Below are 26,645 nucleotides of genomic sequence, written 5' to 3'. Positions count from 1 at the left end.
ATCCAAAATATATGATATCAAAATTAATCTTTGCCTCCAGTTCCTTTGTGACCACATCATAGTATCCAATCAAATTTGTCAGACAAGACTTCATCTTAACAAATCCATGCTGTGTCTGAGCTATAACTGAAGTCTTGTCTAGATGATCCTGTAGTGCCTCCGTTAATTTCCTTGGAACAGAAGTTAAACTAATAGGTCTGTAATTCCTTGTTACCCTTGATCTTCCTTTGTGAATTGGGGTCACATTTGCACATCTCCAATCTGTGGGTACCTCCCCTGAGTCTAAGGAAGCACTCATAATTATGGCTAAGGGTTTGCTTACTTCCTTTGCTGCCTCCTTTAATATAACTGAATAGATCCCATCCACCCCAGGTGCCCTTCTTATGTTTATCTTCAACAATTTCTCCTCCTGCTCTCAGTTATTACAAAATCGTCTAGCTCAGTGGTCTCAAACTGAAATTGCATGCGGGCCGAATGCACGATCTGAAAGCAGCTGATGGGCCAGAATCATTTTTTTAATAAAATGAGAGTGAATATAAGCACCGTATTTACAATGAATACATAACTGAAATGTATTGGCGGGCAGTGTAAAATTGCTTCGGGGGCCGGATGCGGCCTGCAGGCCGCCAGTTTGAGACCACTGGTCTATCTCACTGCCAGAGTTTAATTCACCTCTGGGATTCCCCTCCCTGAATAACTCCTCATGTGTAAATTTAGATGTAAAATATTCATTTAGTTTGTTTGCTACCTTAGCAGGATCATCAACAGTTGAGCCATCGATATTAAGTGGACCAATCTGATTCATTCCTTTCCTTATAGAGTTTACATAAGTAAAGCACTATTTGCTATTTTTCTTTGCATCTTATGCCAAGGACATCTCGTAATCTGCCTTTGCCTGCCTATCCTGCTTTGTGACTTGGTTACAGACCAGCTTATATCTATCATAGGCTTCTGTGTCACCTGTTAATTTATATTTATCTCATGCATTTTTCTTCTCTGTCATTTTGATACAAGATGCCACATGTCTCATTAGTTCATCTGACATCAATTATGGCCTAAACCTTGAACAATATTTCTTAGGTGGTATGAAAAGCCTAATAGCTTCCAAGATTAATTCTTTGAATGCTTCCCATTTTGAATTTGCTGTTGGTAACATCATCATCAGTTGGTCTCACCGTGTAGAATTTAAATACTGTCTCAGACTACTGTAGTCTGGTGCACTATGGCCATGGTTACCCATGCCCCTAACAAATCCCCAAACAAAAACCCTTCCCTTTACCCCTGATGGTAGTTACCTCTTTGAGTAAATCCCACTTCAGCACACTGTGATCACTGCCACCTGGTGGTTCCTTTATCTGCAGATTCTTAATGTATGAAGAATCACTACTGATAATCAGATCAAGAGTATTACTCCCTCTAGTTGCCTTCCGAACATGCTGATGTAGAAAACAATAGTTCAATATATCTACAAAAGCCTTGCTAGTGTGCGTGACCAACCCACAAATTCCAGTCAATATCTGGGAAATTAAAATCCCCCATTATGAGACCTCTGATATGCTGACTCATTCTATTTCTCTGTACAGTTGTTCATAGCACAGTAGATGTCAATATTTTTTGTTTTGTTTTGCTTTCTGGATAAACAGAAGTGCCTTCTGTTTAATGTTTAAGTGTAGTATTAGTGCGAGTGGGTAGCACACGCTCTTTGGGTGGACTGGGGTTCGAGCCCATGACTGCTAAATACGATTAACAATTTGTATTTATTGATTTATTGTAAACTCTACTGACCTGGTGGTCATTCTGAAGTATAAACAAGAACTTTAAAGGTATATGATGTAAGAAAGCAAACTATACAGCATAAGCCAAAAAAAAAAAAAAAAAACCCCATCCACTCACTCCAAATATTTGTCTAGTTCTGCCTTGAATCTCTTTAAGCTATCAACTTCTATAATGACAGATGGAAGTTTGTTCCAGCAATCAACTACTCGCTGTCTAAAAGCAAACTTCCAAACTTCCATAATAGTAGTGTTATTATTATTTCATAATTTAACTGATTTTCAGTCATATATGCCAATTTTTGCATACTTCTCACAAGCTTATAACACTGTATGGCAAAAATTGTTCTGTATGAAACTTTTTTTTTTTTTTTCTTCTCCTGTTGAGAAATTTTGTCACCAGGTCAGTCGCCAGGTCAGTTTACTAAAAGTTGACTACTTTTAGTCAAATTTTCACAGCAGTTTGGCTTTAAAAAAAAAAAAAGTTCCTCCAAATATTAATATGGTCATTGTCAGTTAAAGTTCATGCATATTTGTAATTAATTGTGATGTACTTAATTCATATTAACTGATGTAATGTAAATGTAGCTTTGACATAATTAATCTTAATTGATCCAAATATTAGTTCCAATTATTAATATTTGGAAGGACAAAAAGGGGAAGAAATGATGTGAACATTTAGAGGTGTCCTGATTGAAGCAATTAGAGCTTTCACACTTTGGCAGTTATTTACATAATTCTAAAACTGCAGATAGTAATAAATAACCATTTGAGTGCATCAAATGTAGTTTTCTGTTGAGTAACTAAGGAGCTGAGAGTGTTTTTTTTTTTTTTTTTTCAGTTAGTCTCAAGTTACTTAAATCCTGAAGAGATTTTTTGCTTTTAAGTGAATTTTGGAGTTTATATTTTCATCATGCAAAATAAATAGAATAGAATCTTTAATTGCAGCAATGATAGACATACAATTAGTCCCATCACGGCATGGTGGTGCCAGGGGTTTACAAAACATATTTACAAAGGATACATGAGAAAAACATAAGTTACATCAGATTATTAACAAAGCACAGTTTTACATTTTCAGTTCGACGAGGATACCCTTCCTGTATTTTTTATTATTGACCACTTCTTGGAGGTCCCCGTCAATGGCTTGCAGTGAGGGCAGCATTTGCTTTGGCAGGAATCTGTCGGTTAGTACTAGCTGGTTACGGTTTGCTAGCAGCTGTGCTGAAGACCGGAGATAAGGGGAAGGAATGCGTCAAGAGCAGTGATCCCAGAAGTTCGGCTCTGTAATTTTACCGGTGGCCATCTTGATGGTGAACAGCAGCCTTCTTTCTCCGATGTAGGACTGGAGCCTGCATAGTTGAAGAGCTTCTGCTAACTAGTCTCATAACTAAATAGTCTCATAATCTCTGTTTTTGTTATAGATATTGTCTGTTGTGTTTTTTTTTTTTTTTTTTTTGTTTTAACACTGGCAATTTTAGCATAAAAATTTTGCACTTAAGTTAAAAGTAACAAAAGTTTTTTTTTTTTTTTTAAAATGTTATGAATAAAACAAGAGTATTAAAGTTTTTGAATAGTCTTACTTAAAGAACAGTTTACATTTGTTACCTAGGTTGACACTTTCATTTTCATAAAGAATAATTAACTGCTTAGTTTTGGCAGAAATGTCTGAAATTGTTACATCACAATTGAAGGTCATTCTCGGTTGCTTCCTGGCCTTATTTATAATTCCAAGTTAGCATTTTATTTAAAAATAAGAAGGGAAAAGATTCCTCAAACATTTTGCATCCTGTAGATTTCCTTGTGAATATTAATGCTTTTACAAAATTTGATCACTGATTGATGTTTAAATTTTTTAAAATTCATGTTACGCAACCTTATCCACTTTATGTGAGTATAAGGAGAGTTTTATGAATTTCGAGTGATTATCCTAGATAAGTACAGTAACATGTCTTAGCTCTACAGATTTTCTAATCCTGTTCCTTTACATCAAAGTTTTTATTTTATTTTTTTTTCATTAACCCACCTTATCTTTCTTCATATTTGGATGGTTTCTTTTTCAGTGGGCTGAAAAAAAGAAAGGATAGTTATGAATCTAGGACATAAATCCATTATAATGATATATATATTATGAATCTCAGACAATTACCTAAATTTCAACACTAAAATATGATTAACTTCAAATTAATATATCACTAAATGTCTGTTTTTGTTATAGACATTTTCTATTTTTTTGAACACTGGCAATTTAATTTTGCACTTAACTAAAAAATAAATAAATATTTTCTTTAAATAATGTTTAAAATTTTTTTAGGGTGATTTTAGGACCAAAAAGTATGGTAATCCTACCACCTTGCCATTACTGTGTTATTCAGAATCCTGTAGTTAGAAATAAAGAAGGAGTTGTTCAGAGTGACAAAATTGGACAAATAAAACTGAAACATGCTGATCTTGAAGTACGCCTAGAACAAGACCCATTTCCATTATATCCAGGAGAAATTCTCCATGAGGTAAATCTTTGCAAACTTTAATTCGCAGCAGTATTGTTAATTATAGTTAAACATATTTAAAGACATGTCAATATGATGATCACAAAAATAATTTTAAAACTACAGATTGAATTTGTTTTAGCATTTAAACTTTTCTTTTCATATATACGAAGTCTGAGAACAAAGTTCCTGGATTGGTACAATAAAAAGAACAAAAAGTGAAGGAGCTCAAACATAGTTTTATTTTTATTCAATCTAATTATCACCTGATTGAATGTACTTAACACCATTTTAAAAGTTTTTGAAAAGAGGCTGTGAAGGCATGCAAAGAAATGATGTTCAGTTCAGCAGTTACATTTTTCTTTGTCATCAACAACCTGAAATCTCTTTCCTTTGAGGGTAGTTTCCACCTAGGAAAAGAGGAAGAAGTCTGCTGGTGCTAGATCGGGAGAATAGGGTGGATGTTTGATCTGTACAATGCCATGTTTCATCAGAAATGTTCTCACAACAGGTACAGAATGAGTGGGGGCATTGTCCTGCAACAAGAACCAGCTGCCTTTCTCTCGAAAGTGTGGCCTGACCTGGGAGATGTGCTTCAATAGACTTACAAGCATGTGTACATAGAATGCAGCATTGACTCTCATCCCTTTAGGTACAACTTCCTAGTGAATCACATCCTGTTTGTCAAAAAATACGAACAGCATCATCTTGATGTTGGACTTCTGTAATCAAAAATTTTTGGGTGTTAGTGATGATTTTGAAGTCCACTGCATGCTCTGACACTTTGTCTCTGAATCCTTCTAAAACACCCAACACTCATATCCAGTGACTTGAGGAAATTAGCATTAGCAGAGGCATATGATGCAAGAAAGCAAGCTTATACAGCATCAGTGTGGGGGGGAACCCCCTCCAACTTCACCCATCCATTCACTCCGAATGCATGTCTAGCTCAGCCTTAAATTTATTTAATCTATCAACTTCCACAACAAGAGATGGAAGTCTGTTCCAGAAATCAACAACTGCTGGCTAAAGGCAAATTTGTATATTAAGCCTGATATGCCTTCATCAATATCATTGATAAATATACAAAACAACGAGCCCAACACTGAAACCTGGGGGGGGTGGCTCTACTAATAACATTAGTCCATGAAGAGCAGTGGCCATTGATTACCACTCTCCGTCTTCTCCCACTCAACCACCCTTTTATCCATTTTAGCAACTTGCCCTTAATGCCATACTGCTCCAATTTGTACAGTAGTTTTCCATGTGCAACAGTATCAAAAGCTTTCCTGAAATCCAAGTACAGTGGACTCCCACTTTACGATTGGTTCACTTTACGATCAACTCAGAATAATCACCTGAGAGGGCATAAATTCAAATTGAGGAAAGACAGATGTAGGATAGATGTCCGGAAATTTGCCTTTAGCCAGCTGGTAGTTGGTTGGTGGAACAGACTTCTATCCCTTGTTGTGGAAGTTGATAGCCTAAATAAATTTAAGGCTCAGCTGGACAGGTATTTTGAACGAATGGAGGGGTGAAGTTTTTTTTTTCATTTTTTTTTTTTTTTCTGGCTGATGCTGCATACGCTTGCTTTCTTGCATCATATGCCTATGCTAATGCTAACTCACTTTACGATGGATTCTTCGTTCACTATACGATATGTGGTAAGCACTGGTTATTGTGATCCCGTTTGCATATTGAATTTTAATCCTATTAAATGGCGATTCTGATAATCAAAAATAGGGAGAATATTATCCACAGGCTATAAAAGTAAAGATATAATGCACAAATTAACGCTTTATTACCATGCCAATTAACAAAATTAAATGATAAATGAAAATCGGAGGAATATTTTCCAAGGGTTATCAAAATAAAAATAAATTTACGCTTACGTATATAGCTTGGTTGCTATTGTAATATGTACATGGTAATTGATATTTCTGTTCATTGAAATTTTTTTGTTGTAAATTTTAAAATTTAAAAGAGGCCTCCGTAGCCGAGTGCTCAGGGGCGGGAGTGCAGTAGCACACGCTCTTTGAGTACAACGGGGTTCAAGCCCCTGACTGCTGAATACGGTTGATCTGCCAACCCGCACTGGACCAGCGTGGCAGATTATGGTCCATTTCCCTCACCATGAATTGTTGAGGAGGCTTCCATCCTGCAGTGGGTTGATAATGACTGCACTTTACCTTTGCTTATCTTTTTTACTATTTAAAAAAAAAAAAAATCAATAACAAAGAACATGCCATGCACAAATTGTGGAGTAACAATTTAAAAAATAGAAATGCAGAGAAGCTTCTGAAAATATATTTGTTTTTTGTATGATTGCAGAGGAAGGGGAAACACCATAATAATGACGTTAAAACCCACAGAATTCCAGCTATCAGTACTATTGCAAATGCAATAAGATCGAGTTTACTACCCATTTATAATTAGATTGCACTAACAGAAAAGCCCAATAAACTGGAAACTGCAAATTGTTTTTATTGTGACCTCCAGAAATATCACAAAGGCATTCAAAATTGATTCTTGTAACTGAACATATGATAATGATGAAAGTGTAGTGCATTGATTTCTGAAATTTTATTCTATAAAGTGGCTGATTCTAGTAACCAGTGACCATGTTAAGAGGCACCTACTTATTTCACTTTATGATGGACTTGACTTACAATTGTCTCCAACCGGACATGTGGTCCTTCCTCTCAGCCAATAGCAGCGTTTATAAATGTATTGGCTGTATGTTTTGTATCCTTTAGTTTTTTTGAAGTGATTTTTTGCGTTGTGCTTTAATCAATATATTAGTTTTAGTCAATTTTTTAACTTGATATATACAATTTTCATTATAAAAATGACTTTTTAGAGAGATAATAGTGAAAATTTCAACTTCTGAGGCCTTGGAATGAATTACCAAAAAACAATGTGTCATTGGGTTTACATTACGATATTTTCAAGATACAATGGTATCTCTGGAACGGATTAATATCATAAAGTGGAGGTCCACTGTATATGATATCAAAATTATTTTTTGCATCCAGTTTCTTTGTGACCACATTATAGTATCCAATTAAAATTGGTCAGACAAGACTTCCCATAAATAAACCCATGCTGTGTCTGAATTATTACTGCAGTCTTATCTATGTGATCCTGCAATGCCTCTTTAACCAGTGACTCCATTATTTTCCCCGGAACAGAAGTTATTTATTTATTATTATTTTTTTTAAAAATTACATTTCCACTATTATGGTTGTGGTAACCTTACAATTATACCAGACAAAAGCCACCATGGAAGGGTCATCATACCACATCAGTCGTCTGCTGATTAATCCGGCAACAGCCAAGAGTTTCCTGCAATACCCAGATTGAGATCATCCGTAAGTTGGATCTTGTAAGACCCATCGACTGCAAGAGGCTAGCTGAGGTAGAACTCCAGACACCTCTGTAGTTTAAAGTTATAGTTGATACCATTGGAATCAATCCAAACTGATCCTGAACTTGCTGTTTAAGACTGACATTGCCATCATACTTTGTGTTTAAGCCTATGGGAAGACACCAATGAATAATCTGAGCTGACCAACTGGGCATCCAAGAGATATGCCGATCCCTCCTTCACTAGTTTCCTCTGCCCTTCCTGAGTGTTAAACCATGGCTCTAGAAGAGTCAGCCAGCCTGACTCTTCTAGAGCCAGCCGATTATTCACTAAATTCACCACCACATCATGCCTATGAATCTTGGTGCCAATGGGACCAGTGACACCGGAGAGCAATGTGGGCTTGAGTTTTGATGGCATCATACCCACCCCTATAAAATAATTCAAAGACCACCCTCTGGATGTCCTGGAGAGGATAGGGAGGATATTTATATGGGTCTTGACAGGTCAATGTAAACATGGCCTGACAAGAGCTGGGTCCCATCTCCAACCCACTGATGCTGGGCATGGTCTTTAGTTGACTCCTCCAGAGCACGACCATCAAAGGCAGTGTGAAAGAGGGATTGCCACCTTTCTTTCATCTTTCTTTTTGAATTTATAAGGGAGCACCCATCAACCTGTAAACTTCTGGCATTATTGATTTCCTCCTACAGGTGGGAGGAAGAAGCAATGACCCTCATTAATGGGGAGGAGGAGTATTGAAGTTTCTCAAGACATCTCTGCTTAAGGATCGGGACCACCCACTGAAAGGAGGAAATAGGGAGTATCCTGAGCCACCACTTTATAACTAATCTGATCTGAAGATCTAAAGCATTTAACCGATAACTGTTACTTTGCCCAGTACTAAGCAGTGGTAGAACTGGGGTATCAAAAAATGCTTTAGAATAAAGAGCCATTATTGTGGCTTGAGGGGAAGGCTTAGTTAGCCACCACAACAACAGATCTAAGTCAGCTCCAAATGACATTTTCCCTTTAGTGGAAAATTGAACTCCAAGGTATTCTCATCTATCAGCTGGCAACATCTCACCTAATAAAAAATCTCCCAGGTTGGATCTTAACCTTCTTTTCCCTCCCTGAAGGGACCAAAGAAATTGTCCACAACTTTGCTAAATTAATTAAAAGATCTCTCTTGGTCAGAAAGGAATTTTTTCTCTCAAGCAGGCATTGCATGCCTGTTGCAGTGTTGGCCACTAAGACGAGGTCATCAGCAAAGGCTACTCTGTGTTTACACTAAATCCCAATAAGGGGAAGCCTACATAAACTGGCAAACTTTAAGGAGAATATCAATCACTAAGTTGAATAGAAGCAGAGATGGGGGGTCTCTGCTTCTAGTCAACCTCTGGATGTCCTGGAGAGGGTAGGTTGCGGTAATCCTACGAAAGGAGTAGGATTAACACAAGATCTTTTACCGAGAAACCTCATAGTAGTGCTCGAAGATTGATAGAGTAGTTAGATGTACTGCAAAAAATATTCTGGTAGATGGTTGTCTCTGCAGTGCTTCCACAACAGCCGGATGGGGTACAGAGTCAAATGCCTTCATGGTGTCAAGTGTTGCCAAATGCAGATGATGAAGATTCTCTCTTGAGTGGAATAGAACTTGAAGTATAGAAACATTCTCTGCTGTCCCATTGATGGGTATGAATGCTTTCTGGTGAGGATCTAACTGTATAATTGATGATAACTGAGCTACTAAAATTTTATGATATTTTCTTGTGAGAATGGAGGACACTGAGATGGGGTGATATTCTGATGGAAAAGTTGGGGTTCTCTTCTTAGGAATAAAGATCATCTTTACAACGTATAGAGAGTTAGGTAATCTATTAGACCATAAAAACACATAGAACAAGTCAATAAGTACTTGTTCTATGTGTTTCAGAGAAATACTACTGACAGTCCATCAGGACCTGTGGCAGAATGCAACCTGGAAAAGCTGCCTTAAGTTCCATTGGAATTTAATTAGGTTGGTTTATACAAAGTTTTAGACAGCATTTTATCGGCTTTATAGTCATTAGGTTTAGCTGGATAAGAGTAACTTGACATATCTGCACAGAATATTCCCTTCCAAAACAAAAAACTCCTCCGAATCAATATCTACATGACCTGTTACATTATCATCGAGGATTTTGGTGATCCTGCAGTGCTTTAATCAGTGCCTCCATTTGTTTCTCAAAAACAGAAGATAAACTAACAGCTCTATAATAACTTATGTCACCCTTTGATCTCCCTTTGTGAATTGGGGATACATTTGCATATCTCCAGTCCGTGGGGGACCTCCACTGAGTCCAAGGAAACTCTCATAATTATAGCTATGGGTTTGCTTACTTCCTTTGATGCCTCCTTTAATATAACTGGATAGTCACTGTTAGAGTTTGATAAGCTTCTGGTTTCCACTTCCCTGCAGAATTCCTCATGTGTGAATGTAGATGCAAAATACTCATTGTTTGTCAGCTACCTGAGCAGGAGCATCAACAGTGGAACCATCGATATCAAGTAGGCCAATTTGATTCACCCCCTTCCTTCTAGAGTTTATATAAGTAAAGAAGTCTATGCTGTTGAATGGCATCCTCTGCTGTGAGCTAAAGACAAAGCTCTATTTATGAATTTTTCTCATCTTTTCTGCAATCCATTTTCAGGAAGGGGATCATCTTTAAGTTTATTTTTAAATGGTGTTACTATTGTTTTGACAAAATATGATCTTTTATATGCAGTATACCATATCAACTTTTGCTTTCTACTCTGGTCACATTATTATATCTAAAATGTGCCCATCAAGTAGTTACATTGCCACCTAAGAAAGCTACTGATGCATTTTCTGACAACCTAGATTTGGACATTTAATTTGATAATTCATGCTTGTTTCGATTTACTGTTCAATCACCAGGTCCCAAGGTCACTGGTTTTCAGATGTTTTATCTGTACTGTTATGTAGTATTTTTTGAAATTTTGTTAGCAATTGGGAATTGCATGTAATTTTCTTTGTGAATTATTATTTTATGTTAACAATCAATAATTTGAGAATGACTCTCCTGTTGTAAATATGTTTCCATAATCATGATAATATTTTTTATAAATGTGAAATACTTTGTTTTTAATCAGGTTTCAATATGTTCTATGTATTTGTTCCTTATATTTGTTCTATATTTTTAGGAAGTTACTCCACTGTCAGTTATTCCCTCAAATTCAGCTCTGAAGCTCAAAGCACTTCGTGACTTTGAAGATAATGGCGTTAAAAGAGTTGCAGGAGATGAGTGGCTATTTGAAGGTCCAGGTAATTAAAACATCTATGAAGCTTCCATTCTTTAGTTCATTATTTTTTAATTTTCACTGTCAAAGGGTTGAAATTATCAGATGTAGTAATTTTCGTACATTCAGGTTCGTGGACCGGAATGTACTTTTGTACATTTAAGTCCACAAGTACATTCAGGTCTGCTAACCATTCTCAAGCAGCATTGGTGTTATGGCATGGAACATTATTGACCTGTTAAAAGAAACATGGGTCTGCCAATGAACTAATGTCCATTGTAGGAAGTGTGGAATTGTTCAAAATATTAAATAGGCATTGGCATTTGTGGTTCCCCACAAAACCACCAAAGCCTTACTATGACATTGTTCCACCACAACCACACCTCCAACTAACTTTGAATGCATTGTTTGCACACTGCATTCGGCGGTAGACGTTCTTCAGGTAACCTCCACACCACATCCATCCATCAGAGATCAGAATATGGTTTAGCAAGATTTGTCATTCCATAGAACCAGTTTCCATTGTTCTATAGACCATTTATGGCATTTGTTGTTCCATGCAAGGTGGGTTGGTGATGTTTGGTTTGTGTGCTGTTGCCACTCCAATACAAACTGAGGCTGTGGAGCTCTGCATGTAATATGTTCATAGCCTGTTGATGCCTTAAACTCCTGATTGATGTTTTGCAGTGATGTATAACAAGATTATTGTATTCCCCTTCTGAGTACCCTCAGATCATGTGGAGCGAGCTGCCATGATCTTCCTGTGCATTTCCAGATGGTGGTGGTATGGTATTGTCATTTACATCCAGATAAAGGAACCACTAAGTGGCAGTGATATAGTCTATTGATGTGGGATTTACTTAAAAGCTCAAGGGAAAGGGAGTAATTATAATACCATTGTAATTATCCTTTTGCAAGGGTATTAAAATTACTATTAAGTTCTTTTTAGTGGGACCAACTGATGATATCACCAGCTGCAAATTATAAATGGGAAACATTCAGAGAAGTAATTGTAGAAACTACTAAGCTTTTTATACCAACTAAGAGATATTGTTCAAGGTTTAGACCTAAACTGATGTCAGACAAACTGATGAGTCAGTGGCAGAGAGGGAAAATGCATGGGATGATTATAAATTAACAGGGGATGTAGAAACATAGTTATTACAAACTGGTTTGTAACCAAGTCACTGGGAGCAGGGGTTAGCAAGCTAAGGCAGATTATGGAAAATCTCTGAAAAAGAATGCAAAAAAAAAAAAAGTAGCAAATAATTCTTTGGTTACAAACCAGTGTATAATAACTATGTTTCTACATCCCCTGTTAATTTATAATCATCCCATGCATTTTCCTTCTCTGTCACTGACTTATCAGTTTAGGTCTAAACCTTGAAGGAAAGCACTAGAAGGAAAGGGATGAACCACATTGGCATAACTATTGATCCTGTTCTAGTTGCTGACAAACTGAATAAATACAGGGTGCCACAAATTTCCTTTACAAAACTAAAACATTATTGTGTGAATAGAATGCATGATATTAGCTTGAAACTGCTTCCAGGTGATAGACAATATCTTCAAGATTTTGTTCACCAACCAGCAAATGTTTGTGTTGCAGTAGATGGCAGCATAGTAGCAAAATTCTAATCATTGTAAATTTTGCCAACCCTGAGATGGAGCAGGGTGCATACTTTGGTTCAGTGAGCTGTATTCTACTGCAGGGGTGGCCAACAAGTTGATCGCGGCTTTAATTTTGGTCGATCACGACAGATTTTAAATATATATAAAAAGTAGATTAGTCAAAATCTAAATGTTATTATTATTATGCACCCCACTGCATACTTGTATTACAAATCTGTTGAACCATGTGACTACTCTTGTCGCTGTGCAGCCGCCAGGCTTGTCTAGTGGAAATTCACGCAATTACGTTGTGGAGAGCAGAGCATAGTGTATGTGTCATTCTTATTTAGCTTACTTAATATTAATAACTGGACAGTACTTATACGTTAATTTAATACCCCTTGATTTAAAATGAATACTACGAAAATGAGTAAAGCGTATCATTTTCATCAAGAGTGGGAATTAAATACTTTTTTGAATGATGAAAGAAAAATGTTTGATTTGCAATGCTTCTGTGGCTAGACCCAAAAAAGGAAATTTAGAAAGGCATTTCTTCGCACTCCATGGTAAATACCAATCGGATTTTCTGCCTACTTAGAAAAAATAAATTAAAAGAACTTAAATCCAAATTATTCGCACAACAAAATTTTTTTGTGACACCTAATTTCAATCTAAAGCAGTAACTGTAGCATCATTTAAAGTGAGTCATCTTCTTGCAAAAAAATGCAAACCATTTTCTGACGGTCAATTCGTCAAAGATGCATTTTTAGAAATAACAGATTCTATTTTTGAAAATTTTAAGAACAAAAATGAAATTAAAAGTGTTTTTGTTCACCAACTGCTGATGAAATACTGATGCGATGCATCGAAAAAATGAGTAAAAATGTGAGCGAACAATTGGGTGCTCATATTGTTAATTTTGTCTCCTTTTCTTTACAACTGGATGAATCTACAGACTTCAGTGATATTGCTCGTTATTATTCGTATGTTTTTCGATGATTTTGCCACTAGAGAAGAACTGCTAGGTATGGTTTCTTTAAAAGAAAGAACTAGAGGTCTTGATATATTTAACGCATTCAAAAATTTTATTGAAAAAATTAAATTACCACTATTTAAGCTCATATCAATAACAACAGATGGAGCTAAAGCATGATGTGGCATCTTATTCATCACATTCATCGCATTGTGCCAAAAGAATGATGAATGCTCAGATTTTTTGAATTACCACTGTATCATCCACCAATAAATGTTAGCCTGCAAAAGATTAAATACTAAAAGTGTTATGGACATAGCTTTCAAAATCGTGAATTCCACCAGAGGACAATCTCTTCAAAGGAGTCTTTTCAAAATAAAACTTAATGAAAATGAACCAGATCTGATATTACACACAGATGTGAGGTGGTTGAGTCGGAGTAAGTTTCTACAGAGATTTCGAAATTTGCTGAATGAAATAAAAAAATTTGTTGATCAAATTGGAGATGATTATCAGCAGGTACAAGATACGGAGTGGTTGTGTGATCTGGCTTTTTTGGCAGATTTTACCAGTAAATTAAGTGATCTGAATTTGGAATTATAAGGAAAAAATAAAAATGTGGGTGACATGATTAGTAGTATTTCTGCATATAAATATCAATATTTGGCAATGGCTAAGGATCTAAAAGAAAAAAAAATTGATCATTTTGCAAATATGCAAGATCATTTGCAAAAATATTTTGTTTTTGAATTTAATAGTGAGAAATATGTTTCTGAAATTGAGAATGTTGTGGATGATTTTGAAACCAGATTCAGTGATTTTAAAACAATTGAAGACATTGTTCAATATATTTCTTAGATATGAAACAGATTGCAGAAAAAATTGCTGAGATTTTTCGCATGGAGAAAATATTACTTGAAAATGAAATTATTACATTGCAAAAAGCCAAGTCATCAGAAAAAGACTTTTGGATATATGTTTGTTGAGAAAAGTGCCCAAATCATGGGCGTCTGCAGAGGGGAGCAAATGGGGCACTTGCCCCTTCCTGGGATTGAGTAAAAAATTCCACAAATTATAATCGTAAAAGTTATTGAGATATGTAACTTTACACCCTCGACCATGGGATGCTTTGTCTGCCTTAAAATTTTATTATGGGTTGGCCGGTTTTGGCCCTCAGCGGAGTAACCATAGAACACGTGTTTCATCTATTGCAACAATAAAACACGTGTTCCTGTTTTTGGTTCATCGACTGATATTCCCCAACTTTACCAGAAGTTTTGGAACATTGTGACTATTTCCCTTCTATTAATTCGGCAATAACTATTGGTATGACATTACCTGTTATGACCTGTACTACCATTGAAAGAAGTTTCAGCACCTTAAGACGTGTGAAAACATGGTTAAGGTGTCCACTACCTCAGAAACTCGCTTATCAGGTTTACGTATGATTAGTGTGCACAGGAAGAAACTAGAAGAGGAAACGGTAAAGAAGAAATTTATTGAAAATGTCATTAATATGTTTTCAAGCGATAGATGGAGAATTCAATTTAATATATATATATATATATATATATATATATACTGTGTTATAATATATATTTTAATATATATATATATATATATATAATATAATGTGATGTGATGTAAAAGTTAGGCAAAAGTAATAAAAATAAATAAATATGAATATGAAGCTATATATGAAGCTGATGTTTTTTATTTTAAATATCATATTTATTTTAAGTATCAGATATATATATTAAGGATAATATAAAGAACCATTGGAATAAGTAAATCAATCCAATAATAATACCATCAGGGATCTGAGAAAACGCAAAAAAAGTAAAAATAAAAAAAAAAAAATATATATATATATATATTATCGCTTTTTACCGACAATCTAGATGACTTCAACTGGGGCCAACCACCCAGAATTAATCTAAATTAATCTAAATGTAAATCGAATATAAATAAATCGAAAGAAGATAATAAAAGTTAAAAAAAAATTTAGAAATATTAGAATCAAAGGTAAGAAATATAAGTAAAATATAAATGTAAGCATATATTAATCATCGTTGACCCGACAGAGAACGTAATTTAATGATTACAATAAGATTAAATATATAATACATACTACATATTGACCGTATCTAGGACATAATGTAATAGTCGTCAAAATAATATGTGGTGCCCCCTATGTGATGGATACGGCAAAAATAAATAATTAAATTAACGCATAGAGAAACATGCAGATAGGAAGAAGAAAAATTAAAGGAGTAGGAATAATAGAACCCGAACTCCATAAAGGCGAAAAATAGTGGTATAGATAAGAAATAGTTTCTCCTACGTCCTCGGATTGCCCTAATAATTTCGGAGAAATAAAAGTAAAGAGTGTAGGACAGTTTAAAGACATTACAAGATATAAGTTGTGGCTCGGGTATGCCCGGGATCGCAAACCCGTTTCTATAGTAGGACCCTGAGCTGAATTTGCATGTTATCTCAGCGTGAACTTAAGTAAATTTAAATGAATTTAACTATATATATTGAAAAAAAAAAAAAAAAAAATGATACACTGTAATTTGCAAGCCGGTGGGTACAAGTTTTCTACGCCGTAAGACACCAAGAATGCAAAGTGTATCCTATTTACATATATACATGGCGCTAAATATAACGATTATATTAAAACAATAGGTTCAGAAAACAAATTTTTGAAATTAATTATGTTTATCGCTTTCCTGAAATGATATTTCAGGTAAGCGATAGGGAAATTATTATTGATCAACCTGCCGTACAACGCTGTTAAGCCTGCTGAACAATTTTTATTACTATTGCAGATATAAGCAATCCTTAGACATTGCGATAAAATTATATTAGCACGCACTGATTTTGATATATTAGATTTCCAGTTTGTAAGGCTGACTACGTTAAAATTAAATGCATCTCTTTTATTATATATGTTTACGTCTATATTATTATTATGGAATATTTCTATATGAAGATATAGAAATCTTCATACCCGAGCCACAACTTATATATCTTATACAACTTATATATTTGCTGATGCTATCGAGGCAGTGTTAGGTGGGTCGGAAAACTGCTAGCTTGGGGGGAAACAAAGACCAATAGATTGACAGTAGCCACTGGCAGAGGTGAAAGAGATTCTTGCACTGCTTCTATTAGAATGAGCAGAAGCCTGAAAAACAAGATGCATGGTATTTCAGAGACTGCTGGGAGCCATTGTGGTACAAGTAAACACATGGGTTGTGTTAGGGTAGCTAAGAATAGAAACAGGTGCAGGTATACTTGCGTGTACACCAGTGCTAGGAGTTTAGTAAATAAATTTGATGAATTTGAGGTATAGCTCAAAACATCAAAGGCAGATATTGTTGGGATATCAGAGACGTGGTGTCACACAGATATAAGGGATGCAGAACTGCAATTTTGGGAGTACAACGTCTACAGAAAGGATAGACAGGATAGGAAGGGGGGAGGGGTTATGCTATTAGTTAAGAAACACATAAAAACCAAGGAAGTGAAGCCAGTCGACATCGCCGGACAGTGCAGTGTTGAGTCAGTTTGGTGTGACATAAGCATTGGGAGATCAAAATTGAGAGTAGGAGTGTGCTATAGGCCTAATGACTCTGATGAGTATAATAAGGAACTGTACAGGGAAATAGAGTGGGCCAGTAAATCAGAGAGTCTTATAATGGGAGATTTTAATTTCCCAGATATTGACTGGAATTTGGGGGCTGTCCACTCACACACTAGCAAGGCTTTTGTGGATTTATTGGATGATTGTTTTCTACATCAGCATGTTCGGGAGGCAACTAGAGGAAGTAATACTCTTGATTTGATTATCAGCAGTGATTCTTCATGCATTAAGAATCTGCAGATAAATGAACCACTAGGTGGCAGTGATCACAGTGTGCTGAAGTGGGATTTACTCAAAGAGGTAACTACCATTAGGGTTAAAGGGAAGGGTTATTGCTTCCGTAAAGGCGACTACGATGGACTGAGACAGTATTTAAATTCTATACAGTGGGACCAACTGATGATGTTACCAACAGCAAATTCAAAATGGGAAGCATTCAAAGAACTTATCTTGGAAGCTACTAGGCTTTACATACCAACTAAGAAATTTAGTTCAAGGTTTAGGCCAAAATGGATGTCAGATGAACTAATGAGGCATATGGCAGAGAAGAAAAATGCATGGGATACTTACAAATTAACACATGACACAGAAGCCTATGATAGATACAAGTTGATATGCAACCAAGTTACAAAGGAGGTTAGGCAGGCGAAGGCAGATTACGAGAAATCCTTGGCAAGGGATGCAAAGAAAAACAGCAAAGAGTTCTTTACTTATGTAAACTCTAGAAGGAAGGGGATGAATCAGATTGGTCCACTTGATATTGATGGGTCAACTGTTAATGATCCTGCTCAGGTAGCTAACAAACTAAATGAATATTTTGCATCGACATTCACACATGAGGAGTTATTCAGCAAGGGGAATGCCAGAGGTGTATTCAACTCTAGCAGTAGCTACAGAATCTTGAAATAACTGGGAGTAAAGTGGAGGAGAAACTGTTGAAGATAAACACAAGAAAGGCACCCGGGGTGGATGGGATCTATCCAGTTATATTAAAGGAGGCAGCAAAGGAAGTAAGCAAACCCTTAGCCATAATTATGAGAGCTTCCTTGGACTCAGGGGAGGTACCCATAGACTGGAAATGTGCAAATGTGACCCCAATTCACAAAGGAGGATCAAAGGCTGACACAAGTAATTATAGACCTGTGAGCTTAACTTCTGTTCCAGGAAAATTAATGGAGGCACTGGTTAAAGAAGCACTGCAGGATCATTTAGACAAGACTTCAGTTATAGCTCAGACACAGCATGGTTTTGTTAAGAGGAAGTCTTGCCTGACCAACTTGAATGGATACTATGATGCAGTCACAAAAGAACTGGATGCAGGGAATAACTTTGATATTATATACTTGGATCTTAGAAAGGCTTTTGATACTGTTGCACATGGAAGACTGCTACACAAATTGGAGCAGTGTGACATTGGAGGCAAATTGCTGGTATGGATAAAGGGGTGGTAGAGGGGGAGAAGACAGAGAGTGGTAATCAATGGACACTGCTCATCGTGGACTAATGTTATTAGTGGAGTCCCTCAGGGCTCAGTGTTGGGTCCATTATTGTTTTCTGTATTTATAAATGATATTGATGATGGTATATCAAGCTTAATGTCCAAGTTTGCAGATGATACAAAGGTTGGCAGGGTTGTCAAGGACACTACTGACACTATGCTGCTGTAACAGGATCTGGAAAGGTTGAGCAGATGGGCTGAGAGGTGGCAAATGAAGTTTAACATTGACAAATATAAAGTACTACACATGGGAAACAGCAACCCCAGAGCAACGTATCAACTCTGTGGTACTACACTGACAGTGGTAGAGAATGAAAGGGACTTGGGGGTGGTTGTGCAGGCAGATATGAAGTTCTCTGAGGAGTGCAGACGGGCTGCAAGAGTAGCTCATGGAGTATTGTCAATGATATACAGGAATTTTTCCAGCAGGGATAAGGAGGTGATTATTCCATTGTATAAGGCAATGGTCAGGCCACACCTAGAGTACTGTATACAGGTCTGGAGGCATCATTTCAAGAAGGATGTAGAGCTGCTGGAATGAGTAGGAACAGAGAAGGGAAACAAGATTAGTGAATGGAACAAAGGGGTGCTCTTACGAAGAAAGGCTTAAGTTTTGCAAATTACAGTGTCTGGAGACTAGGCACCAGCGAGGTGATCTGATAGAGGTGTATAAAGCCTTGAATGGTTTAAGCATGCTCAATGCTGATGGGATTCTTCCTCTAGCTCAGAAAAATCACCTGAGAGGGCATAAATTCAAATTGAGGAAAGACAGATGTAGGATAGACGTGCGGAAATTTGCCTTTAGCCAGCAGGTGGTTGGTTGGTGGAACAGACTTCCATCCCTTGTGGTGGAGGTTGATAGCCTAAATAAGTTTAAGGCTCAGCTGGACAGGTATTTTGAATGAACAGAGGGGTGAAGTGGAAGTGGGTTTTTTTTTGGCTGATGCTGCATAAGCTTGCTTTCTTGCATCAAATGCCTCTACTAATGCTAATGCTAAATTTTTCAATATGTGTTGATTAACTTTTTTAACCATTTGCAATGAAATTCTTGAGATGGTAGATCACTACACATTTTAAAGAAAAAAAAGTAGATTGCATCACAAATTAAGTTGGCCACCCCTGTTCTACTGCTATTGTTATATGTAAATTTTTATCAAAGTTTAAAAAGAAGTCACCAAGTTAATCTACAGTTGTGCAGTGGTAGGGAAAATTCATAAAGGATGCCTGATTGTGCAATCATCCAAGCCAGGGTAGGGTGGTGATGGTGGTGGTGGCTGAACAAAATTCAATGAAGGTGCAGTGGAGCTGGTTCAAGGAAGTTTTATGTGTAGGCCAGGGAAATCCATACAACATTCTAGTTGTAAGCTTAACTTGTCAAGGTTAACAGTGTGTAAAATGTTAAATCGCTCTCTGAGGATGAAACCAGACAAAACCAAGAGGTTGGAATTTTGTTGGAAAATTCTGTCATGAATACAGGTTTGAATTATGATGCTAATTACTGCAGCATGCACATTTTACAGCTGGTGAATAAAAACTTGGAGGTATCCTCTATCACCTGGAAACAATTTCAAGTTTGCATTATGTACCGCATTCACACCATAGCATTTTTTGTTTTTGTAAAGGACATTAATGGACACCCTGTATTTTTCATCTACCTTCATTCCTGAAAAAGTTTAGGGATGGGAATACCAGAAGCATATCAAGTTATAGTTGTGAGAAAAATGATTTTTTTGATTAGAAACTATAATGCATTAACAAAGGAACTGGATGCAAAAAATAATTTTGACATTATATATTTACATTACGTTATATTACTTAGATTTCAGTGAAGTGTTTGATACTGTTACACCTGCAAAGACTGCTGTAAAAATTTAAGCACTGTGGCAGCATTAAGGGCAAGTTATTGCTATAAATAAAGAGATGGTTGAATGGCAGAAGACAGGGTACAGTCAGTCCTCGTATAGCATGATAGTTGTGTTTCAAGAAACCCTCGTGCAATGCAAAATCGTGCAACATAAACAACAGGCCCTATGGGAAAAATAGGGTTAGGTGCCAACCACCCAAGATTGAACACACATTGGTAACCAAAACATTACCAAACACAATAAATAATCGTAATAAAATACTTTTGTATTTTATAATGATTAAAATACGTAATAAAAATAATATTATAATTTTTTATAATATTTTTTATTATTATTATATTATATTTTATTATAATATAATAAATAATAAAAAATACGTAAGTATTTTTTATGAATAAAATACGTATTTTATTACGACTATTACGTAATAAAATGTTGCTAACACTCTTGCTTCTGTCGTAAGCAAACTTGTTTTTTGTTTGATTTTCTATCCAAACAGATGACAGCCATTCCATCTCTTCCAATTCTTTGTGTCTTAATCTAATGGATTTTAATTACACTTTGAGTTGTTCCTGCTATGAAAGTTGTTTTTATTTTCTTTGCATTCTTTGTAATTCTCGGAGTTGCCTCATTTAGGTCTGTAGCACGTGCAATATCACATGGTCTTTCATTTCGCTCAAAGCGTTTCACAATTTCATATTTTTTCTCTATCGACAGAGGCAGATTGGCCATAAGCCTTACTGAGGGAACCCCAGTGGGCTGGAGGCCAGTGTGATTTTGGCCATAAACCATAGTATGAGTCCACTATAAATTTCCCCGGGTAAGAATTTTTGATCCAGTCCGCCTCTGTTTATCGATATTGCTTTTATTTTTCTCTCTGAATCTGCAGTCTTCACCAGGACGCTTCCTTTTAACACCTTTTAAGTATTTTACTCATTTTTATGGAATAAAACACAATTACAAAATGAGAAGGCATACTTGATACACATAAACAAAGTTGCACGCGTGTAGCAACTGAATAAACAACACCGTAAAGGCAGAGATACACTATTAACACCTCATATTTCTAGGGGTTACTACCATAAAACAATAAAAACAATTGCCAGTTGTATTTCCACTAGTGGAATCTGTTATAAACTGGTAGTAAACTCGATCTAATTGCATTTGCGATTATACCGATAGCTGGAATTGTGTTGGTTTTTACGTTATTATGGTGAAATGTGTTTCCCGTTCACTGATATAAAATGCATAAATACATTTTCAGAATCTTCTCTTTATTCCTATCGTGTTGCGTTCAGTTGGGGTGATTCTGCGTTTCACTGCCATTTCTTGTAAACACTAGGCGAATCGTGCATAAGCAAATTCGGTTCGTGTTATATAAGATACCGTTCCCCTATTTATAAATCGTGTATGATCGAATTCGTGTAGTGTAAACACGTGTTATATGAGGACTGACTGTAATTATTAATGGGTACTGCTCTTTTTGTATTCATGTTATTAATGGCTTTAGAGCCCTTTATTCTTCTGGCCCTTTTATTGTTTTTAATATTTATATATGAAGGCATATCAAGCTTAATATCTGATTTTACAGATGGTTCAAAGGTTGGCAGGGTTGATTCAGGGTATGCTTCTATAATGAGAACTACAAAAATTAGACAGATGGGCTAGGAAGTGGCAATTGAAGTTTGACGTTGATAAATGCAAGGTATTGCATATGGGTTGCTGTGATCTGGATAACATATCAATTGGGTGTTTTGCACTCAAGGTAGTGGAGAATGAAAAAGACCTATGGCTAATTATACTGAATTTCAATGCATGGAATTCTCTGATTAGTGCAGATAGGCTGTTAGGACAGCTAATGGAGTTCTGTTAATGATATACAGGAATCTTTTTTAGAATATACAAGGAGGTGATCATCCAAATGTATAAGGAAATGGTTAGGCCATATTTTGAATACTGCATACAGGTCTGGAAGCCTCATTTTAGGAAGGACATGGATCTGTTGGAATGGGTTTAAGTAAGAGCAACAAGATTGAGGGGAGCAAATGAATTGCATTCAAACATATATTAAATTCTATTAAGAATGCAGTTGAGAAGCAGAATAACTGTTGGTTATATCAATGGAAAACAAATCCAACTGAAATGTTCTCACAGTACTCTGCTTTATAACTACAAACAGTTTTCTTTCCATCTTTTTGCAAACTCTACGTGATGCCAACTATAAATTTTTCTGCGATGATATTGGTCATTAAATGAGTAAAGAGGTGAAGGAACATTCATTGTGTATTAAGTTTTTACAAATTTCTGAAATACAGATCACTGAAATTACCACCAAATGCAAAACTTTCTTGCAATGACTGCTTACTTCCATGTGGCCCAATAGGTTATGACTTATATCTTTTAAAGATGTATCCAATTAAACCATATTTAAAAAGAAATTTGTAAAGGAGAACAGTAATATGCAACTTTCTTTTTTTTTTCTTGTTGGCATACCCCTTATAATTTTCTCAAATAATATCCACATTACTTACCCACATTGAACCCACATTGCTTACTTTTCTGTGAAAGTTATGTTCCTAAAATACATTTGAGATAATGCCTGTTTGTAATACCAATAACAACTGATGAAATCCAAAAAAATTATAGATAATTTTTCAAAGCCAATTTCTTCTGCCAGTGAGTACTTCTAGAAGGACTTGCATACATCCAGGGGTATCACCAGTGATACCATTTATCTGGAGCAGGAAGAATAGTGGAATGTGCCTTCAGAATAATTGTAGCCAATTGGAGGTTAACATTAGCATTATTTGAGACATATGATGCAAGAAAGCAAGCTTATAGAGCATCAGCCAAAAAAAAAAAAAAAAAAAAATCCCTTCCCATTTCACCCATCCAGTCACTCCAAATGTTTGTCTAGTTCAGCCTTAAATTTATTTAAGCTATCAATTTCCACAACAACAGATCCAAGTCTGTTCCAGCAATCTACTACCCACTGGCTAAAGGCAAACTTCTGCACATCTATTTCTTCTAGCACTTCTCAGCCCATCTACCTTACTTTTCTTGATCCTGTTACAGTAGCATACTGTCTTTACTATCATTAACAACCCTACAAACATTTGTATTATCTGCAAACTTGGACATTAAGCCTGATATACCTTCATTGATATCATTAATAAATATACAAAACAACAATGGGCCAAGCATCAAACCCCAGGGGACTCCACTAATAACATTAGTCTGCGTAGAGCAGTGTTCATTTATTACCACTCTCTGCTGTCTCCCACTCAACCATCCCTTTATCCGTTGCAGCAACTTGTCCTTAATGCCATACTGCTCCAAAATGTATAGAGTCTTCCATGTGCAACAGTATCAAAAGCTTTCCTAAAATCCAAGTATATGATATCAAAATTATTTTTTGCATCCAGTTCCTTTGTGACTACATCGCAGTATCCAATCGAATTGGTCAGACAAGACCTCCCCTTAACAAACCCATGCCATGCTGTATCTGAACTACTACTGCAGTCTTCTCTAGATGATCCCGCAATGCTTCTTTAACCAGCGACTCCATTATTTTCCCTGGAACAGAAGTTAAACTAACAGATCTATAATTATTTGCGTCACCCTTTGTGAATTGGGGATGCATTTGCACATCTCCAATCCATTGGACCTCCCCTAAATCTAAGGATGCTCTCATAATTATAACTAAGGGTTTGCTTACTTCCCTCACTGCGTCCTTCAATATAACTGGATAGATTCCATCTGCCCCAGGTGCCTTTTTTATGTTTAATTTCAACAATTTGTCCTCCACTTTGCTGTCTGTTATTACAAAATCATTTAGCTCCCTGTTAAGAGTTTAGTAAACTTCTGTCTTCCTCTTCCTTACAGAATTCCTCATGTGTGAATGTAGATGCAAAATACCCATTCAGGCTTGTCAGCTATCTGAGCAGGATCATCAACAGTTGAACCACCAACATCAAGTGGACCAATCTGATTCATCCCCTTCCTTTTAGAGTTTACATAACTAAAGAAGTCTTTGTGGTTTTTCTTTGTATCCTTTGCCAAGGATTTCTCATAATCAGCCTTCGCTTGCCTAACCTCATTTGTGACTTGATTACAGACTAGCTGATATCTGCCGTAGGCTTCTGTGTCACCTTCTAATTTATATACATCCCACGCATTTTTCTTCTCTGCCATGAACCTGATTAGTTCATCTGACATCCATTTAGTCCTGATACTTGAACAGTATTTCTTAGTTGGTAAAAGCCTAGTGGCTTTCAAGATTAATTTCCTGAAGTCCTCCCCTTTAGAATTCACTGTTTTTAACATCATCAGTTGATCCCACTGTATAGAATTCAAAAACTGCCCGAGACCGCTGTAGTCATCTTTACGAAAACAAAAACCCTTCCCTTTAACCTTGATGGTAGTTATATCTTTAAGTAAATCTCACATCAGTGGACTGTGATCACTGTCAACTAGTGGTTCCTTTATCTGCAAATTCCCAATGCCTGCATCATCACTGCTGATAATCAGATCAAGACTATTTTTCCCTCTGGTTGCCCCTCAAACATGTTGCTGTAGAAAACAGTTCTCCAATAAATCCACAAAAGTCTTTCTAGCATGCGAGTGACCAACCCACGTTCCAGTAAATGTCTGGAAAGATAAAATCCCCCATTAAAAGACATTCTGATTTAATGGCCCACTCTACTTTGCACAGTTTTTCATTGTACTCATTAGGCCTATAACACACTCTTGCTCTCATTTTCCTTTTCCCAATGTTTGTGTCACACCAAACTGACTTAACATTGCACTGTCCACCCATATCAACTAGATGCACTTCCTTAGATTTTATGTGTTTCTTAACTAACAGCATAACCCCTCCTAGGTGCCTCCGTAGCCAGGTGGGAAGGAGCAGCAGTGCATAGCACACGCTTCTTGATTAGACCGGGGTTCGAGCCCATCACCACCAAATACGGAGGATGCGTAAAGGTCAGGGAATGACCACCGCATATCCCGGAGCAATATGGCCTTAGTTGCTAATGCTCCTAAAAATCAAAAACAACAACAACAACATAACCCCTCCTCCCTTTCTACCCTGTCTGTCCTTTCTGTACATATTGTACTTCCCATATAGAGCTAATGTGATTGCAAAGTGCATATGCTCTTACAAGTATATTATTATTGATAAATATTGATATTTACTGAGTATCTAAATACCAAATACTGTTGAATCTAAATACCAAAAAATATTGGTATTTAGATTTTAATGGTCATAGCATCTTAAATATCACAAAATGTAAACATGGCTAGTACAAACAAGTTGTGATCAAAAAGTAGGTCAGTGGAGCAGGCAAGTACCATCAAATACACATTTAAAAATTATTTTAACAGTGATGGTTGCATTATTCAGTAGTTTAATGTTTTCTGATATATACCAAATTTCACTACTTCCTATATATACAAATAACAATATGCAAAATTTGTAATCATGCACATTGTTTTCTCAATAAATGTTTATTTAATAAGTTATACTTATTTGAAACCTTCATCTTATTTGCAATTTTAGTCCATAATTTCCTAGAAACATCCTGGTAATGGTAATTATTAATTTTTTGATCACAAAGATTTCATAGAAAACAGGATTGATCCGTTTTTCTGTATCCATAATTTGCATGAAACAAATCAGTATATATATTTGTTCACACTTTGAAACTTGTTATAAATTTAGACACGGATGAAGTTTTTTTTTTTTAAGGAGGCAATGCTTCCTCTTTAAAAAGATTAGAAAATGGTTTCTGTTGATCAGTGAACCTTGAAAAACTTTTGCTGAGTATCATCTTGTATGTATGTTTTAGTATCTTAACTTGTTTTTGCAGCCTTGCTTTTCTTTCAGTTCTCTCCAAGAAATAAAATGTCCATGAGAATTTGACTGGAGACTCATTGTCTTGATTTCTGAAGCTAAATGGGGTAGGTGCCAAAGATGGCCTATAGACACATGAGCTCCTTTTGCTTTTCTTTTAATACTGATTCAGTGTATTATTGTGGCTTACCATAATGAAGCATTGATTTCACAGAATGCTATACAATATTCAATTTATTGATTTTTTTTTTTTTTTATTCA

The 26,645-nt window shown here is 36.0% G+C and overlaps 1 protein-coding gene across 2 annotated transcripts in view; it reads left to right on the top strand.

Moving 5' to 3' along the window:
• The window catches only part of LOC150086011 (major vault protein-like), a 217,597-nt gene that overhangs the window by 68,388 nt on the left and 122,564 nt on the right, over positions 1-26,645 (top strand). For both annotated transcript variants that reach the window (XM_090374330.1, XM_090374331.1), the window contains exons 3-4: positions 4,087-4,282; positions 10,836-10,956. In XM_090374330.1, the coding sequence (XP_090230456.1) occupies positions 4,087-4,282; positions 10,836-10,956 (317 nt within the window). The remainder of the gene's footprint in view (positions 1-4,086; positions 4,283-10,835; positions 10,957-26,645) is intronic.

The sequence above is a fragment of the Mastigoproctus giganteus genome, chromosome 5 (genome assembly GCF_048544385.1).
Source record: "Mastigoproctus giganteus isolate SK-2022 chromosome 5, ASM4854438v1, whole genome shotgun sequence".
In the NCBI taxonomy this organism is placed as follows: Eukaryota; Metazoa; Arthropoda; class Arachnida; order Uropygi; family Thelyphonidae; genus Mastigoproctus; species Mastigoproctus giganteus.
This window is presented reverse-complemented; position numbering and strand designations above follow the sequence as displayed.